Source organism: Coenobita brevimanus, chromosome 78 (genome assembly GCF_032717465.1).
Source record: "Coenobita brevimanus isolate Jiangsu-jjx chromosome 78, ASM3271746v2, whole genome shotgun sequence".
NCBI lineage: Eukaryota > Metazoa > Arthropoda > Malacostraca > Decapoda > Coenobitidae > Coenobita > Coenobita brevimanus.
In genome coordinates, this window is record NC_137031.1 from 2,694,909 (window position 1) to 2,721,965 (window position 27,057).

At 42.0% G+C, this 27,057-nt stretch overlaps 1 protein-coding gene across 3 annotated transcripts in view; it reads right to left on the bottom strand.

The window, feature by feature from the left end:
- Positions 1–5,418: 5,418 nt before the first annotated feature.
- The window catches only part of Coa8 (Cytochrome c oxidase assembly factor 8), a 54,490-nt gene continuing 32,851 nt past the window's right edge, over positions 5,419–27,057 (bottom strand). For all 3 annotated transcript variants that reach the window (XM_080279309.1, XM_080279311.1, XM_080279310.1), the window contains 2 exons: positions 19,141–19,356; positions 5,419–5,779 (listed from right to left, as the gene is read on the bottom strand). In XM_080279309.1, the coding sequence (XP_080135435.1) occupies positions 5,552–5,779; positions 19,141–19,356 (444 nt within the window). In that variant the 3' untranslated portion in view covers positions 5,419–5,551. The remainder of the gene's footprint in view (positions 5,780–19,140; positions 19,357–27,057) is intronic.

Consider the following 27,057-nt stretch of genomic DNA (forward strand, 5'->3'; position numbering starts at 1 on the left):
GTTTGCCCAGAAAACATATTTCCATTCTGTATGCGTATTCATAAAAACCACCAGGAACCCTCAGCCAGGAACAACGCTTGCCCATTCGTTTCAAAACTAACCATAGGTTTTTCACGAAAATATGCCCACTGTGCTTCCCAGGCAAAATTTCAGCAACCTAACCTACCCTAACTTATCCCATCTCACTAGGGCTGTTTGGCTGAGGTGGCTGGCTGTGGTACTAAGATAAATACCCATACAGAAAGGAAATATGCGCCCAAGAAATGTACCCAGAGGTTAGAGGGTGACGTCAGCGCGCGGCTTTCAAATTTCGTCCCCAGGCCAGCTGACTTCCCGCGTGAGCTCGAGTTTTTCCGCGTGTTGACATGACTTGTCTAATTATGCTGACCGCGTTAGAACAAAAACGTGTTACTCAACCACGTGTTACTTAAGGATTGAGTGTATATATATATATATATATATTTGCAAATAAATCACTTAACACGTGATTCGAAGATCTCCTGATATCCACAGGAAAAAGAGAATACAAAATATCCTGAGTGCTTTAGTCACATCTTCAGGAAAGCTCTCCCTTGATGATATGAAAACATGAAAGTACTCAGGATATTTCAAGTTTCCTTTTCTATGTAGATATCAGTGCTTAAAGAGAGAGAGAGAGAGAGAGAGAGAGAGAGAGAGAGGTGGGGACACCAATCATCCACTCACTCATTGTAGAGGTGCCATATGATCTCTACAATGAGTGACAAGCCAAATGATATCCTGTACCCAGGAAACCATTTAGTACGCTGGGTGGTAACCATATAACCGGGGTTTCTGGCAGGGTTAAGCGTCCCCCAGAGTCCCCTATCCAAAATCACTTAATCATGGTAGTCGTTTCAGAGAGCCTAATACCTGACCAGGGCCCCAACCAAATGGGCAGACTCATGTGGCCATGTGGAATGCGAGAGGTGTAAATGAGGAGAGCAAGAGGGTGGAAGTGGTGAATGTGTTCATGAGTGCGAGATATGCCATGATGGCATTGTGTGAAACGAAGATGAAAGGGTGCGAAGTGGAGTGGGAGGGTGTGAAATGTGTAACATGGGGAATCAATGGGCGACGAAGATGCGAAGAAGGAGTTGCTTTGTTGATGAATGAGGTGTGACAGAGTGGAATGAGAGACTACAAATGTGTCAGCTCAAGGTGTATGTATGTCAAGTTCAAGTTTGAGAAGGTAAAAGTGGCAGTAACTGTAGCATATGCACCGTGTGAGGACAGGAGTGAGAGAGAGAAAGACAGGTTTTGGGATGAGCTGGGTGAAGTAGTTGGAGAAATGCCCAGGAGTATGAAGTGATTGTGATGGGGGATATGAATGGAAGAGTAGGCACTGGTCCTGAGGACGACATAATGGGTTGTTATGGAGTACCAGGAGAAAATGATAATGGGAAGAGACTAAAGGATGTGTCAGGAGAGGAGGTTGTGCATTTGTAACTTGTATTTCAAACACAGAGATGCACATAAATATACCTGGTATAGAGGGAACGGGTCGTGTTGAAAGAAGCCCGATTGATTACGTGCTCGAAGAGAGGTCGATGATGGGAATGGTTGCTGATACAAGGGCCGTGAGAGGACGATGTGGAGGTCTGTCAGATCATATGATTGTGGTATGCAAGATCGAGCTGAGAGGGGTGAGGTGGAACAGGAGAGAGAGAGGAGCAGTCAGGAAGAAAGACTGAAAGTTGAGAAGCTGAGGATCAAAGAAATGGCAGATGATTACGTGACCAAAGTAGAGAAGGGGTTAGAATTACCGTACCGAATTGGAATGAAATGGACCTGGACAGCCTGTGGAATGCATATAGGGATTTAGTTAGGAATGCTAAAGTAGTGTGTGGTCTGGCAAGCGTAACAACAAAGAAGAAAGCTCCAGCATGGTGGGATGGGGAGGTGAAGAGAGCAGTGGAGGAAAAGAGGAAGAAGTGGCTAGAGTGGTTACAAAACAGGGGTTCAGTTGAAATAAGAACTAAATATGCTGAGAGCAAGAAGCATGTAGAGACTAGTGAAGAGGAAAAAGTAGGAGGTAAATGAGGATCTACGAAGAAAAATGAATGCAAACTACTCTGAAAATAGAAAGTTATTCTGGAAAGAGGTGCGGAAATGTAGAGGTGAAAGCGGAAAGAAATGTGATGGTGTGAAGGATGCAGGTGGTAGATTATTAACCCATGGAAATGAAGTAAGGACCAAATGGAAAGAACATTTTGAAAGCCTGATGTTTGGGAATAGAGAGAGCAGAGCAGCTGTAAATATGACTAGTTCTGGAGATGTGCAGATAATAATAATAATCCATCCATCCATCATCCAATCCTACATTGCCCCAAGAGGAGCATAGGAGCCCGGGGCTAGGCAGTTGGTCTCGACATTTAAGATGAGAGTGATCAGCCTCGCTCATCCCTGAGTGGCATTACATGAGCAATCAACCCCAATCATCCCTTGGATATAAACCTTCACCAGCTCAATCCGACTGGAGCGCAATAATTACCCACTAAACCACCAGGTGCCAAAATTTGGTTATATGGTTACCACCCAACGTAGTAATTGGTTTCCTGGTGTACAGGAAACCATTTGGCTTGTCACTCAGTGTAGAGTCACCCACAGGTAGAAGGAAAAGGAAAGAATGAAGGAAAGAAAGACAGAAGAGGGAGTGTAAAGTCACCCGTAGGCAGAAGGACAAAGAAAGAATGAAGAATAGAAAGACAGAAGAGGATGGATGGAAAGAAGGATGGAAGAGAGGAAAGGGCAGACACTCGAGAGCAGCAATACATCGAGTGAGTGGATGGTGAGCGCCCCCACCTACCACTAAATAATAATAATAATAATAATAAACTTTATTTCCACATGACTGGTTATTCTTCATACATAATGTTGACAATGGTATATACAACAGTGTACAGTAGTCTACATAAACTGATGTGCCTAAGTCAGAAGGAATTCATTTAGTTTTGCTTTGAATGAGCATAAAGTATATTACTGGCTTCTTTGATATTTAATGGGAGTTGGTTCCATATCTTACGTGCCTTTACAGTGATGGATCTGGCACCAGTGTGAGAGTTTACTTTGGGGACATACAGGTTATTCTGTTGTCTGGTAGTACTCTGAGTTACACAATTTACAGTACGGAGAGGTAGAAGATAATCTGGGTATTGATTGTGTAGTTGTTAGAAAATTTTGACTGCTTTGTTAACCACTTTAGTTCCTTTAAGATAGGGGTAACATGATCATATTTCCTAGCTCTCCCGTCTACTATTGTAGCAGCAAAATTTTGTAGTAATAAAAGGTTATGACACTTCATCTCCGTATATCTGGCGCTTTCCCGTGGTGTCGAAACACGGTCGGTAGCCTAACCTGAGTCTGCCATACAAACTGTCCCACACAAGAGAAGGAATGCAGTACCAGGAGACATGACACTTGCACAGGAGCAGAGTGCTGTGAAGTGGTCAAAAAATGGGAAAGCAGCTAGGGATGATGTGTATGCAGAGATACTTAAGTGTAGTAGAAAGAGTGGAATGGAGTGCTTGTTGGAGATATATAAGATGGCATGGATGAGTGAAACTGTGCCTGCAGAGTGGAAAAAGGCTGTGATTGTACCCCTGTACAAAAATAAAGGTGAGCGAAGTGAGTGCAAGAATTATCGTGACATAAGTTTATTGAGTGTGGTACGGAAGGTATATGGAAGAATTATTATAGAGAAAGCAAGAGAGATATCAGATGTTCTAGTGAGTGATGAACAGGTTGGCTTTAGGAGTGGCAGAGGATGTGTGGACCAAATATTTGCAGTGAGACAGATAGTAGAGAAGGCTTGTGAGAAGGACCATAAGGTGTTTATGGTATTCATGGATCTGGAAAAAACATACGACAAAGCAGACAGAGAGAGATTGTTGAAAGTTCTGCACATGTATGGTGTACAGTGGATGGTAAGCTGCCAGGTGCTGTCAAGAGTTTTTATGACGGTCGCAAAGCATGTGTGTAAGGGTTAATGGGCATCTAAGTGAATGGTTCATGATCAGTGTGGGCATGCGACAAGGTTGTGTGATGTTCCCATGGTTGTTCAGTATATATATGGATGGGGTGATGAGAGAAGTAAAAACACGAGTAATGGAAAGAGGTAAGGCGTTGGTAATGAATGGTGATAGATGGAATATCTCAAATTTATTGTATGTCGATGATGCAGTACTGCTTGCAAGTACCGGACAAGAACTTGGTAGGCTAATGCAGAGTTTTGCTGATGTCTGTGAGCATCGTGCCTTAGGAGTAAATGCAGAAAAGAGTAAAGTGATGGTTATTGAGAGAGATGGTGACTCCCAGTGTGATGTCACAGTGAATGGAGAGAGACTGGAATTGGTGAGAGAGTTCAAATACTTGGGTACAGTGATAGAAAGGAGAGGAAAATGTGCAAAAGAAGTTGAAAGTAGAGTGACACAAAGAAGAAAAGTAGCTGGTGCAATGAAGGCTTTGATAAGAAACAGAGGCTTGAGTGTTGCAGCTGCATGAGGCCTACGTGAGGAAGTGTTAGTGCCAACTTTAACATATGGGTGTGAGACTATGGTGTGGCATGAAAATGAAAAGTCAAGAGTAAGAGCAGTGGAGATGGGACTGCTGAGGAATGTATGTGGAGTACAGAAGGTGGATAGGACACGAAATAATGTGGTTCGTGAAAGGTGTGGAGCAAGGAGGTCGGTGGACACCAGAATTGAAGAGAATGTCCTGAGATGGTATGGTCATGTGGAGAGAATGAATAACAAGAGAATGGTGAAAAAGGTATACCTGAGTTAATCTGAAGGACGAAGGAGGAGAGGTAGGCCAAGAAAATGATGGAGAGATATGGTGGATGAGTGTCTGAGGAAGAGAGGGTTGGATGTCGGTGAGGCTAATGAACTGACAAGAGATCGAGCTGGATGGATGAATGTCGGGAGGAGAAGTGCATGATCAGGGATTTTGGCACCCCTTTTTAACGTGGCAGTGTCCGGACTGACTCAGTCGGATACGTTTGTGTGAAGCTGCAGAATGTGGTGAATGTTTTTGACGTATCCGGTAAAGCCAGGATTCCGGGGGCTTGTATGATGAGTGAATGGAAGTGTGGCCTATTTGATTTGGGCAAGTTTGTGCTGTCTGGACGTTGCTACTCCTCAACCTGCCCTTGGGTGGGAAAGTAGGTCTGGATGATGATGATGATGATGATGATAATATATATACAGTATATATATACTGTATATATATTCAGACACATAAGGCATGTGAAGATAAGGTAACCTTGGACAGTTCTGTCATGGCCATCCACCTTCTAGGGCTTCCCTGTATGGGGCAAGGCATCAGAAACTATGATAACACGTTTGTTTTTATATTTACTCCAAACAGATACATTATATGTAGTAAAGAATTTATGGGCAAAACAACTATGACACTCTCGCTCGTTTGAATAAAGACATTTGTAAAAAAAACAAATAAATAAAAAATAAAAATCACTATACAGAATGGGTTAAATACACATTTTATGACTAGCAGTACAGATATACAGAAAATATCACTTAACAGCATGAAGAATTTTTTCTACCCACACCCTGATGGATAACAATAAATTATAAATATTCCTTTTGTACCACTCCCTATTGTATTGACTATGAGCATGTTTGTGATCCTCTAAAAACTTTTTATAAAACTCTGACATTTCATCAGCAGAGAGCATTTTGCGTTCCTTGGTATCTGACCCATATTTTTCTTCAAGACGTTCCTTGATAAATTCTTCTTTCATCTGAAAAAGAAATTTGTAGTCAGCACTAGTGTCAGGAGTAATTCAATCCCTGGTCATCATCATTCAAAATCCTATCTATCTATCTATCTATCTATTGCCAGATGCCATAATCCCATAAAGGGTGGCCATTTGCCTTTGAGTTATTGGTTTTACGGGGAGGGGCACTAACCCTCCACCAACCCACTTGCTGACACGTAGGGGGCACGTATGGGTTGGTTCTATGGTTACCACCCAGCGTTGTAAGTGGTTTCTTGGCTTACAGGAAACCATTTGGCTTGTCACTCAATGTAAAGCCACCTGTAAAGGAAAGATGAGCAATAAGAAGTGACTGGAAGGGAGATATAGGAAGAGAGGAGGGCAGGCACTGAAAAAGAATGATAAAGGCTAAGGAAGAAGTAGGTAGCACTACATCAAGTGAGTGGATGATGGTTGCCACCACCTACCACCAATGATTTACCTAGTAAAGCCATAATCTTGTAGGTTTACTTTATCTTAGGTAATATGTCTTAGAAAGTTTCCCTGTATATTACCATAAATAGGTCTGAAAGGTGTCTGAAGGGTTGCCCATGAAGGGAGGTGCTGCCCATATGTAATTTTTCCCATAAGTTTATGTATTCACAGTACGTGAATTCCTAGTTTGCGTTGTCCTCTGCCACCCATATAGAAGCGTACTAGGGGGATGTACTGTATTATTATTTTGTGTGTAACTGGAATACAAGAAAGCTAGCAACAGAGTTTTGTCTGAGCCTCAGATAAATGCATAATTTTTGTGGGCCAAATATCAGGTGCCCTGGAACTGTAAATTATTTATATATGTTTTGGGATGACTTTGCAATTCAGTACTTATTAGGGATGGTTAGTTGTGAGTTAATGTTCACGTAGTTACTTTGTAAGGCACAATGATATCGACTCAATTATGTTTTTCATGGTTAGAGTCGGGTTATTCATACTTATCAGTTATAGTACTTTTTTTCTATGTTATCCCTACAATATGTATTATTTTAAGCAGATCTATGTGTCTGTAGTGCCATGTGTTATTCTGTTTCTAACTGATATGCCAAGTGTTGTAACTCATGTTTCTTTATTATGAGACTATCTTGATTACCTGAAGGGGTTACCTGCATTAGGGAGAATAGTTATTCATTGTACATATTAATTTCTAGCGTTGTGGTGTGGATGTGGATGTGACAGAAAGCGTTATGAGGAACACACTGAGGTGGTTTGGCCATGTGGAGAGGATGGAGGGTGAAAGACTGACGAAGAGAGTGTATGTGAGTGAGGTGGAGGGGGGAAGAGGAAGAGGGAGGCCGAGGATGAGATGGAGGGATGGGGTGGAGAGGTATATGAGAGAGGGGGTGTGTGAGTTGGGAGCAGGGCAGTGAAATGGCGGGGGACAGGGCGACTTGGAGGTGATTTGTTTGTGGCCACCCCAAACGGGATTGCGGCGTCTGGCAATAGATAGATAGATAGATAGGTCCCAGTGAGGGAGTCAGAGTCCAAGTGTGGAAGTCAAAGTTCCATTGTGGAGGTCAAGGTCCCAGTGTGGAAGTCAAGGTCAAGAATATTAGAAGACCGGACCAGTGAACTATGAGCTCAGAGGGACGATTATGGAGTGCTACATTGGACTGAACCTGGGACATGGGAGCTAAGTTTTGTGGAATTTGATATTAGGGCCATATATTCGTTGAATGACATGCCAACTGATTCAGGATTATTCTGTAAGGCTAGTAGATGAGAAGACTTCTATCTTTTTTTGGTCTTGTTAATACACATTTCCTCTCACTCGAACTTTATTGTTTGCATAACCTTGAGAACTGGTGGTACAGAGCTGATCTAGTGGCTTGTTTATGCGTAACCCAGGAGCTTTTTGGGAAATCGCGAAGGTCGGGCTTAGATCGGCTGAGTGGAGACTGATCCCCGTCATTTTGGCATGCTACCACTCTTGACTTGGCCACTCGAAACGTAACAAACGCAACCGAAGAGGCCGCTAGTGGGAGAGAGTCTCCGTCAATCAGAGTTCCCGACCGTTCCAGCATGCAGTGGTCATCACCTGTGACTTGGTTTAGCCCCTTTTGACCACGCTAAAGTCTGGATCGCAGAGCGTACTAGTACAATACCTCTCAACTCCTCCATCGTAAACCCAGCCCCTCCCAGGCTTTGCACGCAGGGATGCGCTGCACATCCACCTAATCATTGTCATTTCTGTACGTTTGAGTTTGTGATTATCCTCTTCCTTTACTGCCCAGGTCTCACTACCATACAGTATTACACTCTAACATATGTTGCATACAAAAATCCCTTAGCACATAGGGAGAGCCCTCTCTGTGTCAGGAGAGGCAACAGCTCCCTGAACTTCTTCCAACCACTTCTCACCCTAGCCACAGAGCTAGCTCCAGCCCCACCTCCAGCACATAAAATATTTGGTGAAGGATAGGGACACATTCACATGGTGGCACCAATATGACCAGGCAGTGTAACTGCCCCAGATATACAATATATCCCTCAATTCCCTCCCTATCCCCCAAGAGGAGGATGGTGAACTGCAGATGAAGCGCAGTTTTGGCTTGCAATCTACCGGGTTCACGCTCAGATGAACCTGGGGTTGCAAATACTGTACACTTAAACCTTGAGTAATGTGGTCACCAACTCGAGGACAGACCTCAAATATCACAAGACTTGTCTCAAAATTACAGGGTACTTTCCTGCATACTGACATCAAACGTCTGGCTCGCTGTGACCAGCTAGTCCACTCAGCTCCCATCGCACATAGTTGGCTCAGTTTGTCTCCCACAGTCCCACTCAGTGCTACCATTTAATAGGATATCATTTGCTAGCTCAGAAAAAATTAAGTCGATGTCAGAATGCCATGACTTCATTCCTCCAGGGAGTCAGAAAAATTCTGAATATTCTTATGAGGTCCTGTGTACGGGTTGAATGTGTATGGTAATAAATGTAAACAAAGTATGATATGCTTTTGCATATTTTTAATCATCACCGTAACTGAAATGTATGATATAGTGGGTGTGGATAATGTACCATTAGCTGTTGATGAAAGGGTTGCCATTCTAGATCATTCCAGCCTGTACCATGGCAGAGTGCAGAGTCTAACCTGCTATGCTGTATATGAAGCTCTGTCTGGATGATTATAAGCCATTGCACAACATATCCTGGCAGGTCCTACAGCTACTGACCTTTATTTTCCATCCATCCATCCATTGTCCAATCCTACACTGCCCCATGAGAAGCGTAGAAGCCAGGGGCTAGGCAAGTTGGTCCTGACATTTAAGATGAGAGTGACTAGCCTCACTCATCCCTGAGAGGCATTATGTGAGCAATAAATCCCAATCACCCCTTGGACATAAACCTTCACTGGCTCAATCCGATTGGAGCGCCGTAATTACCCACTAAACCACCAGGCGCCAAAATTTGGTTATACGGTTACCATCCAGCATAGTAAATGGTTTCCTGGTGTACAGGAAACCACTTGGCTTGTCACTCAGTGCAGAGTCACCCACAGGCAGAAGGAAGAGGAAAGAATGAAGAAAAGAAAGACAGAAGAGGGAGTGTAAAGTCATCCGTAGGCAGAAGGATGAGGAATGAATGAAGCAGAGGAAGACAGAAGAGGATGGAAGGAAAGAACGATGGATGAGAGGAAAATGCAGACAACTGAGAGCAGCACTACTTCGAGTGAGTGGATGGTGAGTGCCTCCACCTACCACATCCTTTTACTGTAAACAACATTTGATACTGCTAGATGATAATAAATGGCTTGCCTGTACACATTATCTCTATCATTTGGTTACAGGACATTACTTGCTTTGAGTGTTATGGGGTAACTAACAGTTCCAGTACACGAGCAATCCAAATTGCATGACTGCCATGAATTGGATGGTGAGGAATTGGACAATGTGAGTACGTTTAAGTACTTGGGTAGTGTGATGAGTAAGGATGGAGGTTTGGAGGGTGAAGTGCTTGAAAGGGTACAGCAGGGAAGAAAGGTTGCTGGTTCTTTGAAAGCAGTGATAAGAAACATGGAAGTGAGCATGGAAGTGAAAAAGTTACTACATGACAGTATTGCGAAACCAACTCTAACGTATGGAAGTGAAGCTTGGACGTTGTTGGAAGGACACAAGTCAAGAGTGAGAGCAGTGGAAATGAGTTATTTAAGAGGAGCCTGTGGAGTCACATGGAGAGACAGGCTGACGAATGAGGATATAAAGAAGCATTGTGGTGTGGATGTGGATGTGATAGGATGCGTTATGAGGAACACACTGAGGTGGTTTGGCCATGTGGAGAGGATGGAGGGTGAAAGACTGACGAAGAGAGTGTATGTGAGTGAGGTGGAAGGGGGAAGAGGGAGGGGGAGGCCGAGGATGAGATGGAGAGGTATATGAGAAAGGGGTGTGTGAGTTGGGCGCATAGCAGTGAAATGACGGGGGACAGGGCGACTTGGAGGCAATTTGTTTGTGGCCACCCCAAACGGGATTGAGGCGTCTGGCAATAGATAGATAGAGACATACAGTAATAATATCCACACCACTTGTTGCATTCACTCATTCATTTATCATCCAATCCTACACCTCCTCATAACAGCTTAATATATCATGCATGTTATATTATGGCTTCACAAATGCTTACAGTAGGTAAAAATAGTGGCATTTTTGTTTCTTACGCACACCAGCTTCACTTTCCCAGCATTTTTATGTCACAATTATGTATTATAGTATGTTATTAACATAATGTATCAAACTACTTTCTACAGTAATTACATAATGTTCATTGGAACACTGTCTTTTCTCTCAACAAAAACATGAGAAGAAATCGTTCAATTTATTCCTGCCAGTTTTCAATATTATTTAGAAATGGTAATGTCTCAATGCAGCTGATGATTTTTTTAATACAATGTTGCAATGTAACTTACTAATTTGTATTAATAATAATTCTTAATAAAATTGGGCAGAGGACATCATTGCAGAATGTGATGTCATAACACACAACAGAAAAATAGCAGCTCTGGTCCCATTCCCACTTAACCCCTCGTGTAATTACCAAGGTCTAGCCACATTATTGTGGTGCTTATTTTTGTGTTTGTAAGTGGTGACAGAGGTCACTGACCCTTAGCCATGACAACATCGGTGATGTGGGGTGGGGGGAGAGTGCCAGTGAGATACGCAACATCATCAAACCTATACACAGCGTAACTTTTATTACCGCTATATTAATGTTCTTTAATTGTTATGTGTTATGTTGTTAGAGAGAGTACATGATGGTGGGTGTCAGTCAAGGTTATGTGGGGTAGGTGGGCAGAAGGGGTAAAAGTGGGATTTTTGGAAAGTGGCCAGACTGAGTTGTGCAAATATACATGCAAGTATATTGTTTGAGTAACACAGTTTAGAGTACCGCAGTCCATGTTAAGTCTATAAATACCATGTTACTTGAGGTTTGAATATACTAATACTACTGCCCCTTAAAACTAAAGGATGTATGCAGACTATTTTTTAATGCTTACAAGAGATTTTTCAGATTGGAGGGGCTGGATATGTCCTTAAATAATCTTCCCACTTCTTAGATTCTTCCAAGGATGAAAAACTTAAAGACATTGCTAGACTGGACCCCCGAAACCACTAGATTTGGGCATAAACTAGCTAGATTTTAAAATATTGTCTATTATACAAGAAATACTATGAAAACGATAATTCACAGAGTTTGAGAAACTAATGATGAGTTAATTGTTTCATAATTCGATTACAATTAACCTAATTACACCAAGAATAATAAAGGTACTACTGCCTTCATTTTTCCTCAAACACATTGGTCAGTATCGAGATCTGGCTATACAACAGGGTATTCCATTTGTACGGTAAATTAAACATGGGAATTATTTATTATTCTGTGCTGTATTTAGTCATCACTACATTTAAAATGAGAGTACATGTGATTTCCAGACCTCGATAAATGAAGATGTGTTCCAGGAATATTGAAAGCAACAGCACATCCATCACAATCAAAACTGTAAACTGACTCACTGGGGGAAGTAATTTATGCCCCCGTTGAGTCAGTTTGCTCTACAGTTTTGGTTGTGCAGCCGACTCGCCGACGCTCAGTATGAACAAAATGACAGGAAATAGACGTGAACATGAACCAATGAATGTAAACTGAACGTAGGCAGCAGTGTAACGTACATACATATTTACAAGTGGGAGGCAGACTGATTACTAGTTCATTAATTTTATTGATTGAATTTGTGAAAATGCACGACAAACATATCCTTTCCATCCCTCTAGCAAACCGTCAGATGAGTATGCAATCCTGCTAGATTTCCCACTAGCCGCTAAATCAAAATTTTACCAGCTAGCTTACAAATAAAACCTCCAGATTTGGCAGGAAAACCTCTAACTTGGCAACAATGTGTGCTAGATGCCCTTTCCCATGGCATGGTGGCAAAAGCAAGGGGCAGCACGACCAAGGGGGAAGCAATCAGGGCAGTGTCACATACCACCCCATCCACACCACCATTCACCACCCCTGCCAACTACACCACCCTTGCACACACACAAGAGACAGATAAATGAGGAGTTGGTATCTTTAGGACACAACACTACTGCCCTTCAGCTCCTGCAATCCCCTCTCCTCAGCTCCCCACATACGCTCTGGTATGATGTATCCTGTGGCCAACCGCACCCATATAGTCCACCACAGTTCCACCAGCAGTACTTCCATTGCATCCACACTCCTGGCACACCGGGATTCCTGCCACCCAGCATCTCATCCGCAAACAGGTTGTATGGCCAGGTATAAGGAAGAAGATCAAGTGATGGGCCCATCAATATGTCAGCAGCCGAACATAAAAAATCCACCAGCATGTCAGGTCTCCTATAGATGAAATCCCCAACCCCACCCAATGTTTCCACACAATCCACGCTGACATAGTCAGGTCACCACCATCCTACCGGAGTGGAAGGTACATACAGTACTCCCCTGCAATGATTGACTAACCAAATGAGTGGAAGCCATTACCATGCAGGACAGCACGGCAGAATGCACGGTTTACCACTTCATGGCAGGTTGGGTTGCCAGGTTTGGTGTCCTTCCATACAGACATTACAGACCATGGTGTAAACTTGAATCATACACCTGGCAAGATATGATGCAGTTTCTTTACACAACTTGACACCGCACTACCGCCTATCACCCTCAAAACAACGAAGTCGTGGAATGATTCCACAGGCGACTGAAGGAGGCACTCAAAGCCTAAGCACACCCAGCTCACTGTGTGGATGTCCTACCAATTGTCCTCTTAACCTTTCACTCCATAAAGAAAGAGGACACCCAGCACTCCCCAGCTTAAATGATATACAGAGAGGACCTCCACCTATCAGGGCTGTTCAGCACTGATGCCACCGCCACACCACCTCTTTCCTTCCTCCCTCCCTGTCATGCAGCATGTGATGATTGCCCTACCATCCACACACCCATGACCTCCACCAAACCACTACACTCATCTTCCACCCCAGAATGGGTTGATGGAGTTTGTCTTTGTTTCGCAAGATGCATAGAGGAGCCCATTAGATTGTCTCCACATGGGGCCTATTTGTGACCTGTCACACAGGCCAAAGTGGGTCAAGATTGACAGGAAAGACCAACCACACACAATCTCCAGCAACAGAAGCAAGCCAGCACACCTCCCTGCATCAACCCAATGCACCAACATCAAGCCCCTCTCCCCTACTTAAACACCCCATCCCCCTTCTCCCCCACCATCACAACAGTTTACCCCTATTCCCCGGACCCCAGTATTAGTAACAATTCCTTCAGCACAGCACCACCCTCAGTTCCAACTGCTACCACTCCTATGCCTCCAATGCCTCTTCCTTCCTTACCCAGTGACACTCACCCACCCACACTCAAATCTACCTCTCCATCTGCCACTGCACCTACACTACCCAGACACCCTCATACCTCACATTCCTCACCACCCACCCAGTCCTTCCCTCCTTCTCAGTGTACCACACACAGTTCCTATCATCCAAACTGCTCATCATGCTCTATCCTTACTTACCTCACCAACACCCCCAAACACACACACACTGCCACCCAACACCACTCCCTGCACCAGCACAACACAACTACCCGCACCTACACATCTCCAGCCCATCACCCCATCTACAGCAGATGATGACAAATGGCCTTCACTACCACCCTTTCCTGCCCCATCCACAGTAACCCCTTTCCACTTCCCACGGAAGGCCAACCTCCACCCCCCCCCCACCACCACCACCACCACCTCCCACCAACATAGGTGCAGAGTCATTCAACCCAGATGGTCATATTCAATGCACTTGTAGTCATACTGCCCAATTCTACCAAGCCTCCCCAGTACTCTACATGATAGGCAAGGTATAACCATACTGTATGTGCCCCTACTGTTTAACTATCGGTGCACACATTTTTTCTCATTTTCTTTCCTCTACCTCATGTATATGCTACCCATATATCCATGTTCAATGCCTACCGTTCATTTTACATATTTGCCCCCTACTTGCATGTATATTGTATTCTGTTATTCTGTGTATCAGTATTAGAATCTTTAAATATTGTATGAATTACAGCAATGTGCTCGAACTCCCTCAGGTAGTTAAATCCACCACCAGCTGTCAAGTGACTTAACTCCCAGAAGAGATTAACCATACTAAAAGCACAAACTCAACACACACACTCAGCTTACTACACTCTCAGTCACTCACTAAATCCCACAATGTGGTACTACCCTCTCTCACACCATACTCTTGTATACATATACTCTTGTATATTTACTCTTGTACATACTCTTTTACATGTATAATATGTTGTAGCGCATCAATAATAATCAACCTAGACCATATGACAGCATCTGATATTGTCCTGGATCATAGTATGAAACACGGTTCACTATATCATCCACACTGAGAATCAGAATGAGGGCTGTGAGGGTCATATTCTTCAGGATTTGACTTTCATCTATTCTATCTATCTATTGCCAGATGCCTCAATCCCGTTTGGTGGCCACAAACAAATTGCCTCCACGTCGCCCTGTCCCCCGCCATTTCACTGCCCTGCTCCCAACTCATACCCCCCTCTCTCATATACCTCTCCACTCCATCCCTCCATCTCATCCTCGGCCTCCTCCTCCCTCTCCCCCCCTCCACCTCACTCACATACACTCTCTTTGTCAGTTTTTCAACTTCCATCCTCTCCACACAGCCAAACCACCTCAGTGTATTCCTCCTAACGCTTCCTATCACATCCACATCCACACCACAACGCTCTGTTATATCCTCATTTATCAGGATGTCTCTCCATGTGACTCCACAGGCTCCTCTTAAGTAACTCATTTCCATTGCTCTCACTCTTGACTTGTGCCTTTCCAACAAAGTCCAAGCTTCACTTCCATACGTTAGAGTTGGTATCACAATACTGTCATGTAGTAACTTTTTCACTTCCATGCTCACTTCCCTGTTTCTTATCACTGCTTTCAAGGAACCAGCAACCTTTCTTCCCTGCTGTACCCTTTCAAGCACTTCACCCTCCAAACCTCCATCCTTACCCATCACACTACCCAAGTACTTAAACGTACTCACATTTTCCAATTCCTCGCCATCCAACCTCACTGTACATTCACTGACTTCACCCATCCAACCTCGCTGTACATTCACTGACTTCATCCCTCTCAAAAACCATAACTTTACTCTTCCCTACATTCACCTTTAGATTCCGTTTCTTACACACTCTCCCAAACTCATCCACCAAGCCTTGGAGCTCCCCTTCGTCTTCACTCAACAACACAGTATCAACTGCAAACAACAGTACAGGGAGTTTCCAAACACTATCCTCTCCCATCAGGGCCACTCCAACATCCACTACCCTACCCTGTACCTCTTTTATTACCCAATCCATGTACAGATTTAACAACCATGGAGACATGACACATCCCTGTTTCAACCTAACCTTCAAAGAGAAAAATTAACTCAGTTCACCATCCACACGGACTGCAGCCTTAGCACCATCATGCATACTCTTCACAGCATTCAACAACTTCCCATCTACTCCATATATTCTTAATACTTTCTATAATCCTTGTCTATCCACCCTGTCATAAGCTTTCTTCAAATCCATGAAAGCCGCATACAACTTCTTTCCCTTCTCTAGAAACTTTTCCACTAAAGATCTAAGAATGAATATCTGATCTACACAACCTCTTCCCTTCCTAGAGCCTCCCTGTTCTTCTCCAACTAATTCCTCTGTTATTTCCCTAACTCTGTCAATAAGTATCCTACCATACACTTGTCCTATTATACTAAGACAAATGCCCCTATGATTACCACACACTTTTTTTCCCCTTTTCCTTTGTACAAGGGAATAATTATACCTGACTTCCAATCCTCTGCGACTCTATCTTCCTCCCAGGCCAATCTGCACATCTTCCACATCCATTCTACTATCTCTCCCCCATGCTTCAACATTTCACCACACACTCCATCAATTCCTGGGGCTTTCCCCAATATAACTTTCTTCATTGCTTCCACAACTTCTATCCTACTGATTTCTTCCTGTCTTCTCACCTCCCTCCTTCTCCCAGCCATTCCCCAGCCACTTATACTCGCATCACTTCCATCCTCTACTGTATGTTCAACAATTCCTTAAAGTGTTCTCTCCATCTGCTCACTTTTTCTCCTTTCTCCACTAGTAATCTACCATTTTTATCTTTCACTCCCCTGCTAACTTCACTTCCACCCTGTCTTACTCTCTTCACCTCTTTCCAGAACAGTTTCTTACGGTCCCTCCACTTTACACTCAAATTCCTTCCAAATTCCTCATCCACTCTCTTCTTACTCTCTCTCTTACTAATCTTTTTAAAACCCTTCTCTTTCTTTCTACATATAACTCTCTCTTCTGCCTCTCAACTTTTTCCATGCCCCTATTTCTCATTGGTGCACATGATTATGAAAAAAGTGCAAATGAGATACTCGCCTACACAATGATAAACAATTGTGCCTGGTGTAAATGTTGGGATGAATACTGGTTCTTTCAAATATTTGATATATGATTATATTTCTCCCATCTTTCCTGTCACTTCTTATTGTTTTTCTTTCCTTTACAGGTGGCTTTACATTGAGTGACAAGCCAAATGGTTTCCTGTAAGCCAAGAAACCATTTACAACGCTGGTGGTAACCATATAACCAAACCATACGTGCTCCCTATGTGTCAACAAGTGGGTTGATGGAGGGTTAGTGCCCCTCCCCGTAAAAACAAATAACTCAAAGTCAAATGGCCACCCCTTACGGGATTATGGCGTCTGGCAATAGATAGATAGATTATCAGTCTAAAAAAAGTTAAAAACTTCTGTGAACTGCTCAAATGTGAAAGATGCAAAGCATTAAAAATTCAACAAAAGAAAAACACAAATACAAGTCTGCCAGGAATTAATGATATCCAATTCTTCATCTCTTCACGGTCCATCCTCTGAACATGTCCAACCCATCTCCATCTCCTTTCTAAAGTACCCTACTTCCTTTATGATGCTTTCCATTCTGAACCATCTTAGTTCTTTTGAAGATGCCCTGCCATCCACACAGAGGAAAGATGAGGGAAAACAATAATCTGGGTCATTAAGAAAAAACTCTCAAGAATGGCAAAAATTTGCATAAACTCATATGCTCTGGCAATCCAGTCTGCTATAATCTGGGTGATTTTTTTCCCTATGTCTGGTCAATTGAAGTTATGGGTATGTGAAAATTTACAGTGAAATGTATCAAACAAGTACATACAGTAAGACCTCACTAAAACGGACTAATTGGGGCACAAGCCATTCCGAAAAATGCAAAATTCCAATAAAAGCGACATTCAGACTTCCCCATCCTAACCTGGACTTTTTCCGATATACCGGTATCGGATCGCACCAACAGTTTTTAAACTGTTTTGACTACTATTGCGGTATTGTACTGTATTATAACTACACTACAATAATCACATGGTATAATAAATTTATAGTGGTAGGTGGTGGTGACCATCATCCACTCACTTGATGTTGCGCTGCCTACTTCTTCCTTAGCCTTTATCTTTTTTTTTTTTTCTGTGCCTGCCCTCCTCTCTTCCTATTTCTCCCATCTTTCCTGTCACTTCTTATTGCTTTTCTTTCATCTACAGGTGGCTTTACACTAAGTGACAAGCCAAATGGTTTCCTGTAAGCCAAGAAACCATTTACAACGCTGGGTGGTAACCACATAACCAAATCCTACGTGTCAACAAGTGGGTTGGTGGAGGATTAGTGCCCCTCCCTGTAAAACAAATAACTCAAAGTCAATGGCCACCCCTTACGGGATTATGGCGTCTGGTGATAGATAGATAGATAATATACAGTATATATAATAATACTGTACTGTACACTGATAGGCATGTATTTTATTTATCTTATTGTGGTGAACATGGCTTAAGTGGTCAGGCAGTCCGGACTGCTTCTGGTTTTACCAGACTTTTTCCGATATACAGGAAATTAGTCCGGTAACTCCTCGAGTCTGATAAAAACAAATTCCGGTCTATTGAAGTCTGTTATATAGAGGTTTTACTATATAAGCATTTGCAGAGTCACGTGTTTCATGTTGCAGAGGTCTGTTTTGGAGCTCTGACTGAACTTGGGGTAACATACAAAGTTGGGGTAAGAATGACGGATGGGCTTAGTACACAGGTTTGGCTAAATGAAGTAGCTTTGAAACAAAAATACAAAACTTTTCCTCATAATATCTGAGTCAGAATTATAACAGTTATATAAAAAAGGAACAAATGAAAGAAATGAAAAGGAAATAACTGAGTAAGTAAAGCATACAAGGATAAAGTAGCCTAATGATTCTGCCACAACCATCCCCTGTTTGGTGGGTTCTCAGGTAGAAACAAGGTATCAGAGATAATGGATGTGATGATGATTAAGAAAACACAAAATATATTTATAAAGTAAACATGCAATACTGAACAGATATAAGTGGGGGAGGGGGGGGGGGAAGGAACTGGTATAACGTTGTTCTTGTTTAACCCAAGTTCGCCAGGCCATGAAGACCAGTCAATGACAGGTAAGCAACTGCTCCTGTGGGACCATCCTTCAGGTTATAGTACAGTACACACGCGGTTTAGAGATCCCGCATCTCCTTGTGGTAGACAGTGCCTCACCATAGTTGGACCAAGGTCCTTCCCACAACTAGGTGCAGGTAAATGTGAAAAGGTTTGGCTTCTGCATGGGTCACAGCTACTTCACCCTGGGGGTAGAGTTCCACCATGTATAGGCTCATCAGCACCTGGTGTGGTGTAAACATGAAAACTGAAATATGCTAACCTTTTTATATTTGGCATTATGCTCAGCCCAAAATCGGTGGTTCCAGTTGTTTGTGTCCATACGCTGCTGGCGGTAGTGTTGTTGTAGGGAAGTCTCAGCAGGAGGGACATAGAACTTTACAGGACGAAGGTTGCTCAAACGGTCAGGTGGTCCAACACAGTCACATTTCTCTTCTTGTGGATCCACCATCACTTTTTTCTCCTCTTCAACATGTCTCTACGAAAAAATTATAGTGCAGTATTTTTATTAAGCTTGGTCTTAGACAATCATGCATGTATATATACAGATGCGCAGTGCGCGTGCGTGCACACACACACACACACACACACACACACACACACACACACACACACACACACACACACACACACATGCACACACACACACACACACACACACACACACACACACACACACACAGGTCGCCGACAGAAATGGAGCTCTTCCTGTGTCGCAGGGAAATAATTGCTGAATCTACAGTAAGAAGGAGACCAGCCTATTGTGATTATGTGAATGTGTGAGTGGTGGTCCCGTCGGACATTAGTAAAAAAAAAAAAAAAAGAAAAAAGAAAGAAAGAAAAAAAATGCAGGTTTCAGTCATAAAGAGTACAAGATACGGTGGAAATAAAAGTTTCCGTGTTGTTACATCATGGCAGAGAGGGACCGTTCTCTGTTTACAACTGGTGAGGGGGAATTTGCGGGCTTCTCCAACGAAGATATGCAAGGAGAGTGGAAAGGTTACAAGAGGATGAGAAAAAGGCAGAATATAAGAAAGAAGAGGAGGAACGATTGGCCAAATATGAATTAGAGCAGATTGGGGACGTGGAAGGTGTGTGCAGGATATTCACAGAAGAAACATGTGCTGCATGTAGCAGCATGTAGTATATGTAGAAATATGTGCAGCATGTAGTATATGTTCCCCCTAAGACAAAAGCATGGAATGACGAAGAATACCAGGGGATGTTGTCAGACGTGGATAGTTATGTACAGAAAGTGATTGAGAACAACAACAATATACAGTCATTCTAACGGGTGATTTTAATTGTAAAGTGGTGAACTGGGAAGAATGGGACCCAGGAGGCAGTGAAGACTTGTGAGGCACTATACTCATAAATATAGGAATGAATAATGTAATGACACAGTGGGTCAAAGAAGAGACATGATTCCGAGGTGATGACACATCAGCAAGATTTGATTTACTGCTAACCAATGAACCTGATGTAAATGAATCTTTGAAATATCTGTGTCCTACTGGAAAATGTGATCATGTGGTCACTGAGTTCCAGATGATAATAGGGAATGTGGTGCCAAGAGACAAGCTTTGTAGGCAGGGAAGATACAACTTTGGGAAAGCAAACTTTACAGAATTGAGAAAATTTTTTGAAAATGCGGACTGGAGAAAATTCAGAGAAACAAGAGTGATACAAACGAAGTGGGATATCTTTCTAGACCTCTATAATTCAGAGTGGAAAAATATGTGCCAAGAGTAAGTGGGAAAGAAAACAGGAAAAAAAAAAAGAGTGGTTTAATAGACAGTGTATGACAGCAAAAAAAGAGGGACATGGCATGGAACAACTGGAGAAAGAGAGGTAATAACAGAACAAGGACGAATACAAAAGAACTAGAAATGAATATACAAGATTACGGAGAGAGGAGGAAAGGACCTTTGAAAAAGGTATAATTGACAAATGTAAGGAATAACCCAAATTGTTTTATAGATTTGTTAATGGCAAATTTAAACAAAAGTAAGGAATCACTACACTGAAAGTAGAACAAGAGGTCTTTAAAGATGCGGCAATGCAAGCTGAAATAATGAACAAATGTTTCCAATCAATTTTCACTAATGAAAGGGATTTTGTGGAGGAGGGAATGACTAGAAATGTAGTGATACAATATATAAAAGTGGAAGTGCTGGAAGTGTATAAATTACTGGAAACTCAAGATGTAATGAAAGCCCCAGGACTGGATGGAATCTGTAATTGGATACTGAAGGAATGCTGAGAACAACTGGAGGATAAGATTCACGGTTCAATTGTGTGTTCTCTGGAAGCAGGGAAAGTGCCTCGGGAATGGAAGAGGGCAAATGTGGTATCAACTTATAAGGGAGGAAACAAGGAAGAACCCCTGAATTATAGACCATTGTCCCTGACCAGTATGGTCGCAAAATTGTGTGAGAGAATCCTAAAAGAGAGAGGGATTAAATATCCGGAAGAGATGAACATTTTGGCTGAAAGTCAGTTTGGATTCAGAAGTGAAGGTCATGTGTTTCCAACTTGTTGAGCTTTTATTCAAGAGCGACAGACGTGCTAAAGGAGAGAAATGGTTGGATGGATTGTGTGTATTTAGATTTGGAGAAAGCTTTCGACAAGGTACCCCATAAGTGACTATTGTGGAAACTGGAGCATATAGGTGGACTAAAGGGATACCTCCTGGAGTGGATGAGACTCTTTGAGAGACAGAGAAATGAGGACAGTAATAAAGGACAAGATGTCTGGATGGAGGGAAGTAACAAGTGGAGTCCCACAGGGCTCAGTGTTAGCGCCAGTAATGTTCCTTATTTACGTAAATGATATGGTAGATGGAATGAACAGTTATGCAAGTCTGTTCGCTGATGATGCAAAGATCTTGAGGAAAGTAGAAGTTGAGGAAGACTGTAAAATGCAGCAGGTGGATATGGATAGGATACATGATTGGAGCTGGATGTGGGAAATTTAATGCAAAAAAATGTAAAATATTGGAAATGGGTAAACGTACCAAAAGGCCATCACTGCATTATTTGATAGGTAATGAACCAATCACAAAAGTGAGAGAAGAGAAAGATTTAGGAGTGCTGGTCCAGGATAGTTTGCCACCTGAAAAACACATTAACAAGACAGAGAGACGTATAAACTCTTGACTAACGTAAGAGTAGCATCTCATTAGCCTACATGGATGACGAGATGATGAAAAAACTGAAGGTGGTCAGGGGCGTACCCAGGAATTTTCTAAGGGGGGGGCCCCCATTTGCCAGTTTCCTGAAGTTTACATATAAGTTTTATAGCTCTAAGTTGTATATATATATATGTTAGAGAGAGAGAGAGAGAGAGAGAGAGAGAGAGAGAGAGAGAGATATGTATGTATACTGATAGACTGATAGATTATTTGGTGGGTAGTCAGTTATTTAAATAAACTTTTGTTTATATTTATTGTTTTAACAAAGTAACAAAGAACAAGCCAATCAGTCTCAACCCTATTCTGTCCAGATATCTAATCACGGCACAAAGACGGAAAGAAACAAGGGACAGGTGAAGTGGGAAGTCCTTAGGGAGAGGGAAGGAATGTTGGGTAAGGAAATAGAGGTCACAATGGGAAAGGGATTGCCAATCCCAGCTCAGGTTTGTGTGTGTGTGTGTGTGTGTGTGTGTGTGTGTGTGTGTGTGTGTGTGTGTGTGTGTGTGTGTGTGTGTGTGCAAATGTTGTGTATGTGGGCAAGAAGCTGGGTGAAGAGAGGGGATGGGGATGGATAGGAAGGCAGGAGGGATGATGTTTTGAGTTCAGGGGGGGTGGTGTGAGGAAGCTATCCTATTGACAATGTATTTGGCCACAGGATCCGATAGGTGATAAGATCTGCTGTTCTGTTCAATGGTATTGGAACATACTATAACAGCTTCCTCCAGACATTTGCATCTTTTTAAGTCTACACACACACACACACACACACACACACACACACACACACACACACACACACACACACACACACACCTTATAAGAAAGGGGAAACAAGACCAGTGAGAGTCAAGTTTACATCAGAAAGTGTAATAAATGAGATACTTAAAGTGACTTGGAAATTAAGCAAAGAGGTGGGGATGGAAAATATTATAATAAGAAAAGATCTGAATGAAGAAGAAAGAGAAGATTTAAAATCATTAAAGGAAGAAGTAAAGGGAAAAAATGATAAGAGGACAGAGGAAGAATGTAATACTTTTTTTTGGAGAGTATTGGATATGAAAGTAAGGAAGTGGTATTTAAGGAAATAGAAGTGAAGGAAACTAAGAGGGATGGCTGTGAAAGATCAGGAGTTGAGGAAGTGGTACAGATAGAGAGTAGGAGAGAAGAGGGTGTTAAAAATGTCAAAAATAATTTGAAGGTGATATATACTAATGTTGATGGTTTCATATCGACAAGGATCGAAATTAACGATTTCTTGAGAGAACATGAACCTGATGTCATGTGCTTTGTGGAGACCAAATTAAGAGAAGATATTGATGTTCATTTGGGAGATGGTAAATACAAACTGTGGAGAAAAGACAGGAAAGAAAAAAAGGGAGGAGGAGTGATGATAGCAGTGAAGAACAACATAAATGTAGATACTGTGGAAATGGGAGAAGGCTGGGCTGAAGTGATATATATGAAATTAGAAACTGGAGAGAATATTAAGGGAGATATGGCGGTAGTGTATGTTCCCCCAAAGACGATAGCATGGAAGGATGACTAATACCATGAGATGTTGTCAGATATGGCTAGCTATTTGCAAAAAATAATTGAGAAAAGCAATAATACAATTTTAGTGGGTGACTTTAACTGTAAAGAGGTGAACTGGGAGGAATGGTACTCGGGAGGCAGCGAGGATTCATGGGGCACTATGTTATTAAATATAATAATGAATAATGTGATGACGCAATGGGTCAAAGAAGAGACACGGTTTCGAGGTGAGGACACACCAGCAAGGTTAGATTTACTGTTCACCAATGAACCCGATGTAATAGAATCATTGAAATATCTCTGTCCTTTAGGAAAAAGTGATCATGTGGTCATTGAGTTCCGGATGTTAATAGGGAACGTCGAGCCAAGAGACGAGCTTCATAGACAGGGAAGATACAACTTTGGGAAAGCAAATTTTACAGGACTGAGAAACTTTTTTGAAAATGCGGATTGGAGAAAATTCAGAGAAACAAGAGAGATACAGAAGAAGTGGGATATCTTTCTAGACCTCTATAATTTGGGAGGGGAAAAATTTGTACCAAGAGTAAGAGGGAAAGAAAACAGGAAAAAGGAGTGGTTTAATAGAAGGTGTATGACAGCAAAAAAAGAGAGAGATAAGGCATGGAACAATTGGAGAAAGAGAGGTAACAACAGAATAAAGGAAGAATATAAAAGAACAAGAAATGAATACACAAGAATACGTAGAGAAGAAGAAAGGAATTTTGAAAAAGGTATAATAGACAAATGCAAGGATGAACCCAAACTGTTTTATAGATTTGTTAATAGCAAACTGAAACAAAAGGAAGGAATCACCAAACTGAAAGTAGAAGGAGAGGTCTTTAAGGATGCGGCAATGCAAGCAGAAATAATGAACAAACGTTTCCAGTCAGTTTTCACTAAAGAAAAGGAGCTTGTGGAAGGGGAGGGAGTGATTAGAAATGTTCCGGTGATAAAAGATATACTCGTAAAAGTGGATGTACAGGAAGTGTATAAATTACTGGAAACTCAAGATGTAAGGAAAGCCCCAGGACCTGATGGAATTTCTAATTGGGTACTGAAGGAATGCAGAGAACAACTGGCGGATAAAATTCACAGTTTAATCGTATGCTCACTGGAAGAGGGGAACGTGCCACAAGAATGGAAGAGGGCAAATGTGGTACCAATTTACAAGGGAGGAAACAGGGAAGAACCCCTGAATTATAGACCAGTGTCTCTAACCAGCATGGTCACAAAATTGTGTGAGAGAATCCTGAAAGACAGATGGATAAAATATCTGGAAGAGATGAATATTTTGGCTGAATGTCAGTTTGGATTCAGAAGTGGAAGGTCATGTGTTTCTAACTTGTTGAGCTTTTACTCAAGAGCGATTGACGTAGTACAGGAGAGAGATGGTTGGGTGGATTGTGTGTACTTAGACTTAGAGAAGGCCTTTGACAAGGTACCTCATAAAAGACTAATGTGGAAACTAGAATATATAGGAGGACTGAAGGGGAAACTTCTGGAATGGATGAGAGACTTTTTGAGAGACAGACAAATGAGGACAGTAATAAAGGATAGGATGTCTGGATGGAGGGAAGTAACAAGTGGAGTCCCTCAAGGCTCGGTGTTGGCGCCAGTAATGTTCCTGATTTACGTAAATGATATGGTAGATGGAGTGAACAGTTATGCAAGTCTGTTTGCTGATGATGTAAAGATCTTGAGGAAGGTAGAGGTTGAGGAGGATTGTAAAATACTGCAGGAGGATTTGGATAGGATACACAATTGGAGCCGGACGTGGGAAATGAAATTTAATGTAAAGAAATGTAAAATATTGGAAATGGGTAAAAGTACCAGGAGGCCATCACTGAATTATTTATTGGGTAATGAATTAATCACAAAAAGGAGAGAAGAGAAAGATTTGGGAGTGCTGGTCCAAGATAGTCTGTCACCAGAAAAGCACATTAACAAGATAGTTGGAGAGACTTATAAGCTCTTGACTAACATAAGAGTAGCATTTCATTATATGGATGACGAAATGATGAAAAAATTGACAGTGGCAATGATCCGCTCCAGGTTAGAATATGCAGCGGTAGTGTGGTCCCCACACAAAAAGAAAGATATAAACAAGATTGAGAGAATACAAAGAACAGCAACCAAGATGGTCCCCAGTCTGACAGACCTGTCATACAGAGAGAGGCTGGAAAAACTGGATTTGCCTTCCTTAGAGGAAAGGAGAGAGGCTGGAAAAACTGGATTTGCCTTCCTTAGAGGAAAGGAGAAAGAGGGGAGACATGATTGCAGTGTTCAGGACCATGGTGGAAGTAGATAAAATTGACAAAGAAGATCTGTTTGTATGGGATAAGAGAGCAACAATAGGACACGGAATGAAATTGAAAAAGTCAAGCTGCTTGAAGGATATCAAGAAATATAGCTTTCCTTACAGAAGTATAGACTTATGGAATAGCCTGAACAAAGAGATTGTCCAGTCTAAAAACTTAAACGAGTTTAAAGCCAAATTTGACTTATTGAGAAACAGCGATAACCCACAAGCATAGTACATTCCGTGTATATCACACTTAGGTATATTAGGTAAATACTTAAATATTTGGAACGACTTAGCCAAAGAGGTGGTGCAAGAGAAAAACATTCATGTGTGTAAAGGTAGACTTGATAAATGTGGATATGGAGACAGGACAACACGAGCATTGCTCAATTCCTGTATACTACAAATAGGTAAATACACACACACACACACACACACACACATGGCTAGCTACTTGCAAAAAATAATTGAGAAAAGCAATAATATAATTTTGGTGGGTGACTTTAATTGTAAAGAGGTGAACTGGGAGGAATGGTACTCGGGAGGCGGCGAGGATTCGTGGGGTACTATGTTATTAAATATAATAATGAATAATGTGATGACGCAGTGGGTCAAAGAAGAGACACGGTTTCGAGGTGAGGACACACCAGCAAGGTTAGATTTACTGTTCACCAAAGAACCCGATGTAGTAGAATCATTGGAATATCTCTGTCCTTTGGGAAAAAGTGATCACGTGGTCATTGAGTTCCAGATGTTAATAGGAAACGTCGAGCCAAGAGACGAGCTTCATAGACAGGGAAGATACAACTTTGGCAAAGCAAATTTTACAGGATTGAGAAACTTTTTTGAAAATGCGGATTGGAGAAAATTCAGAGAAACAAGAGAGATACAGAGGAAGTGGGATATCTTTCTAGACCTCTATAATTTGGGAGTGGAAAAATTTGTACCAAGAGTAAGAGGGAAAGAAAACAGGAAAAAGGAGTGGTTTAACAGAAGGTGTATGATAGCCAAAAAAAAAGAGAGATAAGGCGTGGAACAATTGGAGAAAGAGAGGTAACGACAGAACAAAGGAAGAATATAAAAGAACAAGAAACGAATACACAAGAATACGTAGGGAAGAAGAAAGGAATTTTGAAAAAGGTATAATTGAC